General features: G+C 53.9%; 1 protein-coding gene across 1 annotated transcript in view; it reads left to right on the top strand.

Annotated features, from left to right (window-relative positions):
* The window catches only part of LOC128274973 (histone-lysine N-methyltransferase trithorax), a 99,854-nt gene that overhangs the window by 75,493 nt on the left and 11,957 nt on the right, over window positions 1-12,404 (top strand). The window contains exons 2-5 of the mRNA XM_053013327.1: window positions 8,048-9,355; window positions 10,309-10,342; window positions 11,128-11,208; window positions 12,190-12,363. Coding sequence (XP_052869287.1) covers window positions 8,048-9,355; window positions 10,309-10,342; window positions 11,128-11,208; window positions 12,190-12,363 — 1,597 coding nt within the window. The remainder of the gene's footprint in view (window positions 1-8,047; window positions 9,356-10,308; window positions 10,343-11,127; window positions 11,209-12,189; window positions 12,364-12,404) is intronic.

The following is a 12,404-nucleotide window of genomic DNA, read 5'->3' as shown; positions in this document are numbered from 1 at the left end:
GAAAAGTCCGCGTAAAGGGCCGTTTACACGCAGCGATATATCGCTGCAATGCCTTGTATGAAACCAATTGCAACGATATATCGCTACGTGTAGACAGCAAAAAAGGAACAAATTGCTTGTATACGACCAGATTGGCAGATCAAAAAAATTGAATGCGCCGAGCATCAATTTCGGTCCAATCTCCATACATGTGTGCGTGTGCTGACGGTGGATATACATGTGTGCGTGTGTTGATGGCGGTTTGGCATGTTGTTTTGAATGTTTTTAAAGCAAAAGTTTAACGTGAGAATAATTGCCTCGCTTTAAAAGCCATTTCCTCGACCACCGTGACCGATTAGTACTCTTGGTACGTTCTATTTTTTGCTTTGTAACCGAAACGCACAATCCAAAGGCAGACAAGCACAGTGTTTCTTCCATGGCTGTTTCCATGACACCGAGATCTGCGATTGCAAATCGCAACGATACATCGTGGCGTGTAGACGCTCCACCTTGGCTGCGATATATCGCTGCGATTAATCGATACAAGGCATTGCAGCGATATATCGCTGCGTGTAAACGGCCCTTAAGAAATCCCGTCTCAGTATAAAGAAAAAAAAGTGCCTTTTGCCATATGCTTTGCCCCTACCATACGCTCTGTTCCATATGCCCTGTCCCAATACTTTGACACGACAGTGTACTCCTCACGCATAACGCCAGGACGCGTTCTTCGAAGTAGGCTAAGAATTTTAAACGCAAGCGTTACGCCGAGCGTTACAGAGCGTTACCAGTGCGTCCTGTTGGCGTCCCGTATGCAAATTGTGCATGTTTTGCACGTTTTTTCTCTCCCCCTGCCGTTCTCGGGTATTCTACGCTTCGTGTACATATTTTATCGACCATTGTGCGCCAATTATGATTGGCATGCAGGCCGCGGTGGCGGCCCGGGCGAATTGATTTGGAAGTTGCGTGTTGCGTGGCGAGTGTGTTTCGCCACTCGCTTCACTTCTTCACGTGCTGGCTGCGCGTAGAGCAAGAACGCCGAGAGAAACCGGCAAAGAAGCGGACCGAAGAATTCGTCATTTTACGCCACGACGACGGAAAGGGTTGCATGTGGTGCTACGAAGGACGACGTTCGGCACCGGAAGTCCGGCGACGGCGGGGTCCCCTCAAGAAGCCGGTCGGTCGGTCGGTCGGTTTAATAATGCGGCAAACCCGGCGACGCGTGGGGCCTTAACGAGGCTGTATGTTGTTGAACAGCAAAAAAAACGGAGAAAATGGTGCCCCCGTCTGTAAGGCTTAAATTATTTTTAATGGCGTTTTCGAAACTCATTCAATGAGGTCCGCCCGGGGTGGGGTTCGTAGGTAATAAAATTTTACGCAGAATAATAACGAATTGATGTGCAGTGCACATGTGCATCGTGCATCGTGACATTCTTACGATACTTCCCGGACAGGAGTCGACCGGAGTCGGAACGTGAGAAGCCTTAATCTCGGTCGGTCACGCGGTTCGCTCCGCTTTTTTCTCACACGTCGTCGTCGTCGTCGTCGCGCCGATTTGTGGTTCCCAACATAATTTCTTTATTTCGCATTCCACTCACGACACGACCAGAAAGAGGAGTGCATTTCCAGTGCCGTGACCATGCCGCGAACTGCTGTGTGTGTGTGTGTGTTGTGGTGCACACAAATGCAATGCTAATTAGGTTGCAATTATAAGCCTGTGGTTGAAATTCTGGTTGCATTTCGCGTGTGTTACTACACTCCGTCGTCGTCGTCTGCCGCCCGCTGTTTGTTCTGCTTCTGTTCACCAGCGCAGTGGAGGGACCACATGTTCGCCCCTGGCTGGCTGGCTAGCGGTGGATGTTTTAATTAATTTCTGTGTGTTTACTTTTGTGTGACCGTTTGATCGGGATTGTTGCCACCCATTAGAGAAACGCCGCCAGAAGGGCAACCAGCCATTTGGTTGAGTGCTCGTTGCGATGAACAAACGAAAAGTATTAATGTGTTCAACAAATCGGCAATCCTCCCTCCTGCTGCTGGCCGTCCGTCAAGTGAGCAAAACACTCTTCACTCTCACAATCACTGGTGGCCGCCGGGTCCCCTTCGGCAACTGTCGATTTTCGAACACATCCTTTTTCCATCCTCTCGGCGCTGTTGACATCGGCGGAGCACGACGCGGAGCTTAAAAACGGGACACACCGCTCCGAGGCCTGTCATCACCCGGTTTTCCCCGAGCGGGCTGGTTCCTATGTTGCCCTTTTTTGCCACCACCAGCACGTACCGAGCGCGTGTGTGTGCTCATTACGATGCACCCAGAAGCCGATGCCGGGCGTTACGAATGAAACCTGAGCGCGTGTGAATGGAGCGGATGTCGCGCGGAACCCGCGGCACCCTCTCTCCGTGTGTGTGTGTGTGTGCTGTTGTTGGCCGCCCCACGACCCCCGGCTTTTTTATGGATCCTTTGCATATCGGCTCCTTGCGGCGCTCGGAACACTCGATCCGCTACTTTGTTTGCTTTTCCGTGTTAATAAATATTTTCTGGTGGCGCGCGTCGCGGCGTCGATCAAGAGATTAGAGCGGAGCGGAGTGGAGTGCAGTGGTGGTCATTAAAGGGAGAATGGACCCCCTCGCCCACGGGTTGCGGAGTTGCAACAACTGCAGTATGCACATTAATATGCACCCTTTTCCGGTGCGCGCGGCACTCGTTCGAAGGCCGCAGTCGCTTAGTGATGGGGCCGGCGGGTGGATGGGGTGGGGTGTATGCTGCAGTTTCCTTCCTCCCGACCCGGCCCCCTCGCCCGATGTTCCGAGACCCGGGCCCAATTATGCACATTTTCTTGTGCGATGTTCCGTGCGCCACGAAAACGGACGAATTATTATTATCAACAACAACGGCGCAACGCGGTCGTCGTGGCCCATAAAACGACGGCCCCCCACACAAGCAATGGGGGTCCTTAATGGTCCCCTGCGCGCCCCCCTCCTTTCGTAAAGGCGGAAGTTTCCCTCCGCAGACCACTTGACGCCATCCGGCCGGCCGGCCCCCGGGGAGAGGTGATGAAAATTGCACGCACCGAAAATCGACTGGTAATTAAATGAATAAACATCGCTTGCTGCTGCAGCACCAGAGGTCCCTCGGGTAGGCAAGGCAGGGCTCGGGAGGTTTCTTGGGGGGCTGGGTGGGGTCCCAAGAATCGAACGAGTTGGTAGCACTTTCTTCGCGTCGGAACGAAACCGGAGTTTCTCTGTTTGGCGCATTCTTCGGGCCCCCGGCCGGGGTTGTTCTTCCTGAAACCGGTGCCCCGGGTTGCGCTGGATGCACTCCAACTCGCCAACTCTTCTCTTACGGGGGGTTGTTGAATAAGTTTTGCGGTTCGATAAGAAAAACACAACTTTATGGTTTGAAATACACTTTATTACTCAGTGTAGTTCCTGAACATCAATTCACTTGTTCCAACGAGACTCCAATTTATGAATTCCATCCCTGAAAAGGAGAATCTGGAAGGGTTTCAAAATACACCTTCACAGCTGTTATGACCTAATTATTTTATGAAAACCGCTTTTCACGCATGAATTTTTCGTAGGTCTGGAAACTCCAACTCGAAACTCGGAAACTCGTGGATACTCCAACAATTCGAACTTTAATTCATGGATTTTTGCCATTTTCAGAATGCTCTTGTGACACATTATTGTGTGACATTATCCTGAAGAAAAATGATTTTTTTCTTCTGCAAACCGGGTCTTTTCTCCTTCAGTGGGTCAAAAGATTACAATAATAATCGAAATTTATTGTTTCACCAGTTTTCAAATAATCTGCAAACAAAGCTCCTTTTGCATCCCAAAAAACTGATGCTAACACTTTCTTGGCCGATTTCTGGACACGAACTCGTGTCGGAGCCGAAGGAGCAGTCAAAATATTGCTTACAGTGCCCAATGAGATGCTCAGGGCTTCTACCAAATCTCTTTCAGTCACTGAACGATTCTCCAAAACGATATCCTGTATTTTTCCAACGATTTCAGATGTTGCTACTGTTTTTGGACGTCCTTGACGTAGATCGTCTTTAAGACTTGTACGACCACGACTGACCTTGTATTTTTTACAGTAATAATTAATAGAGAGAGTCCTTATACACTTTCGACATTCGTCCATAAATTACCTTTCCAAAAATAGAAATTCAATTCCTGCACGATACTTGATTTTTCCCGTTGTAAAAAATACTGTGACACGTCGATACTAAATGGCTTGTGAACAATGAATGAAGTGACAGATTGAAATGAAACTTCACATACGTTCATATGAAGAGCGTACCAACATGACAAAAATATAAGGTTAGCAGCAGCGCGTTCTTAATTTAAAATTAAACCACAACACTTATTGAACAGCCTGGTATTGTAAAACGGCGTCGCGCGGCGTACAATAATTATGGTGTTCTGTTGCGCAATCGGCTCAACCCGATCGATGATGGAGAGAGAGGGAGAGGGAGAATAAATTCTCAAATAAATTACTCCACCAACCCGAAAACAGCAATTCCTGCTGTCGTCTTCGTCGGCGGTGTCTTGGTCCTCCACATTTCAATTGCGCCAAAAGTCAAAAGCCGGCCCCAGCCGATTGAAATTGAGTTTTCCCGCGCGTCCATGTGTGTGTTGCACCGCGGAACCACCTCTCACTCAATCGGTGGCCCTGGTTCTGCAAGGGCTTTCTGCAAACAAAAAAAAGGGGAAAAACAACGAAGCGGAAAAAAGAACAGAAAATAAAATGCGACACGCAAAAAGCGATGCAGCGGCAGGCGGCGGAGAGGACAGAGGGGGTGCCTCTCTTGCACGAAACACGGCCACTGCGAAGACGCCGCCGCGGCCGGAGAACGCAAACCTGGAAGGCGCCCTACCTCGGGCTGTTTTTTGCACTTTCGTCCACACACAAACACACACAGAGGGACACGGGGCCACGGCCTCGCGGAAAACTGACGCGGTGAGAAGGGGGTTCGATCAAAACGGTAAGGAGGGGCAGCCCTCAAGACACTACTCCGATGGGTGGCCACCGCGCGCGCTCGGGGTCAGCATGATGGATGGTCAGAGGGATGCAGGCAAAAAATCGAACATACTTCAATCCTGGTGCGAACCCGATGAAAGGGCACCCGATCCGGCCGTGCTGTGCCGTGCTTCTTAAACGAGATTATTTTATTGTCCCCCCCCCCGGCCCGGGTGCCGGGAGTTTTTAATGGAGATTTATAAAATCCCCTTGGCTCGTTGTCGACGCACCGAGAGCCAGATGTGTGTGAGCGGAAGAAAACAAAGGGACAAATTAATCGAAAAAATGGCCACCATAAAGAAAGGCATCAAACCGCCGGCCGAAGGGTTCGCTCCGTGTGATTAAATGAAATGTTAAATCCCGGTGTAAGCCTCGCCGCGACCGCCCCAGAGAGAGGTCCGGAACCCGAAGAACCCACCCGACGAGAAAGTACCTTTCAATTAGGTGGATTTATCCCCGACAAAGTAACCTTCGACTTCGCTGCCGTGGCGTTGTCTGCCTCTTCTTTGCCCTTTCGGGAGGACGAGGGACCGGGTCGACCCGTCGTCGTCGGTCGGTCGGCCGGTCGTTCTCGCGCGTTCGCGTTATGCGCTGCGCTTTTGTGCAGAGTGCGTGCGTGAGTGATATTTAATCAGCATAAAGAATGCAGAACGGGTTTCTTCACCGTGTGCCGCGCCGCGCCACGCCGGGCGGCCATTGTGTGTGCAGCGAAGGACGAAAACTACGCCGTTCAAGCGAGAACCGCGCGCGCGAAACGGGAGACGACCCTCTTCGTAAGATTATTTTCTCTGCACACCACCCCGTTGCAATGTGAATGTGGCCGGCGCAAAAAAAACAGGGAACCAAGACCAAGAAGAACTCGCGCGCTGGCGGAGCAGAACACAGCCAGGCAGACGCGCGGTCCTCGGTTTCGACGATTAAGACGATGTGTAAGAAAACGTCTGGAGAACGCGGCACGGCCCGGCACTTTTCTTTTCGTATCGTCGACACGGATCGTAGCGCGCGCGCCGAGAAGGGAAAAGTATTTTAAATGCACTCACCGAAAAGAAAAAAAAACACCTTTTTTCGCTTCCTGCAGCAGCAGCAGTGCACCTTTTTAGATTCTTTATCATTCATTTTGTCCGTGTTTTGTTCCCGGGAGCGAAGCGATAACGCACACACACATAGGACGGTGGTGGCGGGGTCTCCATTAACTCGGTTGAGAAATGGGGGTTCAGGATATAAAAATGCAGGATTGTGACGGGGCCCCTAATCGGCTGTGTCATTTGTTAAGCTAACGACCTAATTGAGACAACTCGGTCAGCTGGTGCCATCTGTAGGTATTCGAAACGAATGTGTGTTTGTGCGGCGCGCCGACTTGCATACTGCAATTGTTATTAAAAACCCCCAATTTTGTGTAGAATGTTGATATTGAATGTTTGACGTGACGGCCGAAGGATAAAATACTCTATCCACTTACCAGGTCGAAAAGTATGAAAGTAGATTGTGTAAACAGATGGCTCTAGCTGTCCATTTGGTCCCCCTTCATTATGGCTTTTTGGCAACAGAACCTTGTCAAAATACTTGTCGAAGCTTATTTTTGGAAGATCGCAGTGCTTTAATCGGTTTAAAAAATATTTACAAGCAAAGAGCGTCGGAGAATTCAAAAAAAGGTCGAGGACGCTGAGCCACAAGAACTTTTGGACGAAAATGACACGCAAACGCAACAACAATTCGCGGATCAGTTGAACGTGTCCCAATATGCCATATCCCAACGTTTCAAAGCCCTGGAAGATCCAGAAGATTGGGAAATGGGTGCCACATGAACTGAACGAAAGACAGCAGGAAACACAATGTTTTGTGTGTGGTGGGATCCGAAAGATGTGGTGTACAACAAGCTCCTAAAACCTGGTGTAACTGTTAATACAGATCCCTACAGACAACAATGATGTAGGAAATTATCCAACAGAGTTTCGCTTAACTCGCTTGACTAACCAAGACTTCTATGAAAATTTGGAAGTTGAAGGAGCGATTGAAACTGAAACTGTGGTGAAACTTTGGTGAAAATATGCCCTTGGAATGAAAAAAAAATTAAAGAAAAATTAAAGGTTGCGTGAATCGTGGAAAATGATTGCTTTTTCCACGGTCAATTGTGTGTGGCCTGTGTGTGATGTACCTGGAAGAAAAACTAAGAACATGTAGAAATCTTGTATATTTCTTAATTTTTATTTTTATGATCGGGAGATATCGTTTAGTGCTTCTGAATGCGTTGAGTGTGACACATGAACTAACTTGAGTAATCTCCGATTGTGCGGAGAAAACTTTGTCAATGAATACTTGACGATTTTTTGTAAACATTGCTCGACGATGCTACTCGACTGCTCGAATTCGTATACGCGTACTTTTTCGAAAAGATATTGCTACGACGAGGTCGCTACAAACATACTGTACCCAGCAGCTTCTGTTCTTCAATAAAAGCCATCACAATCAACAGTTTGATTTTGAAACTTTCCTGGGACATTGGAGTCATACGAAAATGCCGAATTCTTCAATTCAAGAATAACTGTTTGGTATGGCTTTTACTTCCAAACACCAACTTCGGCTAGTTTGATTGAAAAAACACACAAATAGTGCCTTACTAAACGAGCAACGAATGGGCCAAAGATGTTCCAAGCACTGGCCAGGAGCTGAAGAGCGAAAGAGGACGCCCATCACACACGGAACTTGGGGGGGGAGTTCTTGAGGATGTTTGGTACATAATTTTCGGTGTCCATAATGTGACTTGAACGACGTAATGTGCAAACGTTAACTTAATCGGTGGTGTAGGCCAGGCCAGGCCTGGTGAAACCGTACCATGAGCCAAGAGCTAACGCCGCCCATCGCCTTCAATCAGATACGTGACACAACGCGGAGTACGTGCCGGTGACGGTAGTCTATTTTCATAAGCTAGTTTCGAAGCATCAAGGCCGCCCGGTGTCCCTGGCCCGGCCCCGAAACCGCAAGCGAAAACTCGACCATGCTAATCGAATCGTATGCAAATGATTCCATTTCCGTCCTGTCTTTTTCCAGAACGGCGCCGCCGCCAACGGGGACGACGACAACGAGTCGATCGAGGAAGAGACCACCGGGCACGACGAGGACGACGATGATGAGGAGGAGGAGGACGAGGAGGACGATGAGGAAGATGATGACGATTCGGCCGAAGATGATGATGACGATGATGAAGACATTATCGGAGGCCGCCAGGAGGAGGCCAGCCCCACCGATGCCGGTGACGAATGTTCCAGGACACGAACCGCGACGTCGGCGAACGGAGGCGGCACCACGACGACGGCGACACCGTCGGCATCATCGGCCGGAGGTGGCCAGAGTGAAGTGAGGGCTGCTGGCGCCAACAGTGAAGCGAACGAACAGCAGCCACCAGCACCACCACCGGGGGGTAAGCTGTCGGCGACCGGAAGTGGCTTCGAAATGAAACCATCCAGCCTGTCGTCGGCACTGGCGCGGCGCGGAACGACCCCGCTACCGTTGTCCGCTGCGACCGTCCGAGAAACCCGCCAGTCACCGAGCCGGGCCGGCGGAAGTGCTACCGAGGACGGCACCACCCGAGCGACAACCCGTGCGCAGAAGACGCACGAAGTACCGGCAAAGGCACCGGAACCAGGGGCTGCTGCTGATGGTTCCGGTTCGGCGGCGACGACGGGGGAACTCCGGACGTCGCCACCACCGAAACCGGCGGCGAAGAAGAAGAGTGTCACCTTCCACACGACGCTCGTGACGACGGACGAGAACATCGTGAAGAAGGTGTACAACCCGGACACGGTTCCGCTGGCACCGATCATCACGCGCGAGTGCCTGGCGCGGCCGATCCCGATCAAGAACGACCTGGACGACAAGGTGAAGCGTAAGATGGAGAAGCGGATCCAGCGGGCCGCGTTGCAAGCGGCGATCGCGGCCGCGGCTGCCAATGCGGCCGCTCTCAACAAGCCGGCCGAGTGTATCGTGCGACCGTCACGGCTAACGGGCGTCGTCCTCAAGTCTTCCGCCAGTGCCGCCAGTGGAGATGGCATCGGAGCGGCCGTTACAACCAGCACCGGTTCCGTGTCCTGCGCCGACACTGGGATCGTTTCGTTCGGTTGCAAGGACACCACGCAACCGGCGCCAGGTGGTGCTCCCACCGATGGGATCGTCGAGTGCGTGGCCGGCTGTGCGCCGCAGTTTGGCGACAAGCGGTTCATCCAGCAGAAGCGGAGCGCCCACTCGAACCGTTTGATCAAACCCAACAAACGGTTCCTGGACGACTGTGACCTGCGGAGGTACGAGATTAAGAAGAAGAACAAAAATCTGGCCGCGGCCAGTGCTGCTGCCGGTGGGGTGGCAGGCACGACGGTTGCCACCGGCGCGGGGACTACCAGCGGGGGACCGGTGGCAGTCCCATCGCAACAACAGGAAAGCACCAGAGAGGGAGCCGACGATGAGTGTCCGCTGGCTGGTGAGGATTCCCGGAGAAAGAAGGATAAAAAGCGGTCCGACGATGCACCGGAACGGTCTACAGGTGAGGACGGTTCGATGGCGGGGGGTTCACCCGAGACATTGATGATTAATTCCGACCTTTTTTCGCATTTTAGCACAACTGAACGACGGTCCGTCCCTGTCCAGCACCACCGCAACACCGATCAGTATTAATCCCTTCGCCAAGGCATCACTTTCGGACGGGCTTTCGGTCGTCGGCAAGGCCGCGACAATCGGCAAGCTCGTCGTGAAACCATCACAACTGTCGCCGGCCTCGACGGCCACCGGCGGTGGCGTCAGCAAGCAATGGCATGCTGAACGGCGGCAACACATCGAATCTCGCATCGTCGTCCGTTACGACGATCTTTGGCAAAAGTATTCTCCGCCAGCCGCGGCTTCAGTTCGCCACTTCGCTGCTAAACGGTGCCACCGGCTCCCTGGCGATCCCGTCGACAACGGCCACGCCCGGCTCAAGCAGTATTACGTCTTCTTCTGGCCCCAATTCCAACCAACCCATGATCGGCGGCCCGGCTAGTTCGGGAGCGCCCGGAAGCGTTGTGGCGGCCACCGAAGGACTCTTCACGATGCACCTCAAAGCGAACGCCGCGAAGCTGGACTCTGCGAAGCTTTTCTCTGCCACGCTCGGCTCCGCGACGAATGGCTCGGGCGGAACGCCCGGCAACGGAACACCTTCGCTGGGTGGCTGTGCGATCTGTGGCATTCCGGCCAGCACGCGGTACTACGAGCACCCGACGAAGAAGTACGGCGTCAGCTGTTGTGACGTGTGCCGGAAGTTTATCTCGAAGATGGTCAAAAAGCTGGCCGCCTCCGCTGCGGCCACGGCTCCACCGAGTCAGCCACCGAGCGGGAGTGCCGGAACCACAACCGGGGCCACCGTAGCACCCCTTGTCGTCGTCGCTAGTCAGCCACCGATGGTGAGGTGTAAGAGCGAGGGCAAGTGTCTGAATCGGTCCGCCGTCCCAGCTTCGCAATCCGGAAACCGCCCAAAACGCGGCACATCTTCAAGGAACGGTGCCACGCGTGCTGGTTACGCCGCTGTCTGGGTCACTTTCAGCTACCGACCATGCTGAAGGTCCGCCTCGGGCAAACCCTCCCTCTCACGATGCGCACCCTGGACACGCTACCGGGCGCCGGTCTCCGGAAAGAGCACCACGCGCTCGGCCTCGGCGAGGGTAACTTATTCGCGCCCCCCGGAACGGTCAACGGAGTGGCGGCGGCCGCGTCTTCCTCGTCGTCGCGGATCCTGTGGAACAGTGTCGATAAGAAGCTCGGCGCCACGGCTTCCCGGCCCCGAAACCGCAAGCGAAAACTCGACCATGCTAATCGAATCGTATGCAAATGATTCCATTTCCGTCCTGTCTTTTTCCAGAACGGCGCCGCCGCCAACGGGGACGACGACAACGAGTCGATCGAGGAAGAGACCACCGGGCACGACGAGGACGACGATGATGAGGAGGAGGAGGACGAGGAGGACGATGAGGAAGATGATGACGATTCGGCCGAAGATGATGATGACGATGATGAAGACATTATCGGAGGCCGCCAGGAGGAGGCCAGCCCCACCGATGCCGGTGACGAATGTTCCAGGACACGAACCGCGACGTCAGCGAACGGAGGCGGCACCACGACAACGGCGACACCGTCGGCATCATCGGCCGGAGGTGGCCAGAGTGAAGTGAGGGCTGCCGGCGCCAACAGTGAAGCGAACGAACAGCAGCCACCAGCACCACCGGGCGGTAAGCTGTCAGCGACCGGAAGTGGCTTCGAAATGAAACCATCCAGCCTGTCGTCGGCACTGGCACGGCGCGGTACGACCCCGCTACCGTTGTCCGCTGCGACCGTCCGAGAAACCCGCCAATCACCGAGCCGGGCCGGCGGAAGTGCTACCGAGGACGGCACCACCCGAGCGACAACCCGTGCGCAGAAGACGCACGAAGTACCGGCAAAGGCACCGGAACCAGCGGCTGCTGGTGATGGTTCCGGTTCGGCGGCGGCGACGGGGGAACTCCGGACGTCGCCAGCACCGAAAGCGCCGGCGAAGAAGAAGAGTGTCACCTTCCACACGACGCTCGTGACGACGGACGAGAACATCGTGAAGAAGGTGTACAACCCGGACACGCTTCCTCTGGCACCGATCATCACGCGCGAGTGCCTGGCGCGGCCGATCCCGATCAAGAACGACCTGGACGACAAGGTGAAGCGCAAGATGGAGAAGCGGATCCAACGGGCCGCGTTGCAGGCGGCGATCGCGGCCGCGGCTGCCAACGCGGCCGCTCTCAACAAGCCGGCCGAGTGTATCGTGCGTCCGTCGCGCCTAACCGGCGTCGTCCTCAAGTCTTCCGCCAGTGCCGCCAGTGGAGATGGCATCGGAGCGGCCGCTACCACCAGCACCGGTTCCGTGTCCTGCGCCGACACTGGGATCGTTTCGTTCGGTTGCAAGGACACCACGCAACCGGCGCCAGGTGGTGCTCCCACCGATGGGATCGTCGAGTGCGTGGCCGGCTGTGCGCCCCAGTTTGGCGACAAGCGGTTCATCCAGCAGAAGCGGAGCGCCCACTCGAACCGGTTGATCAAACCCAACAAACGGTTCCTGGACGACTGCGACCTGCGGAGGTACGAGATTAAGAAGAAGAATAAAAATCTGGCCGCGGCCAGCGCTGCTGCCGGTGTGGTGGCAGGCACGACGGCCACATCCGGAGCGGGAACTACCAATGGGGGACCGGTGGCGGTCCCATCGCAACAACCGGAAAGCACCAGAGAGGGAGCCGACGATGAGTGTCCACTGGCTGGTGAAGATTCCCGGAGAAAGAAGGATAAAAAGCGGTCCGACGATGCACCGGAACGGTCTACAGGTGAGGGCGGTTCGATGGCGCGGGGTTCACCCCGGACGTTG

Source organism: Anopheles cruzii, chromosome 3, assembly GCF_943734635.1.
Source record: "Anopheles cruzii chromosome 3, idAnoCruzAS_RS32_06, whole genome shotgun sequence".
Lineage (NCBI taxonomy): Eukaryota > Metazoa > Arthropoda > Insecta > Diptera > Culicidae > Anopheles > Anopheles cruzii.
Note: the sequence above shows the minus strand (reverse complement) of the source record. Positions and strands in the feature narration are given on the sequence as shown.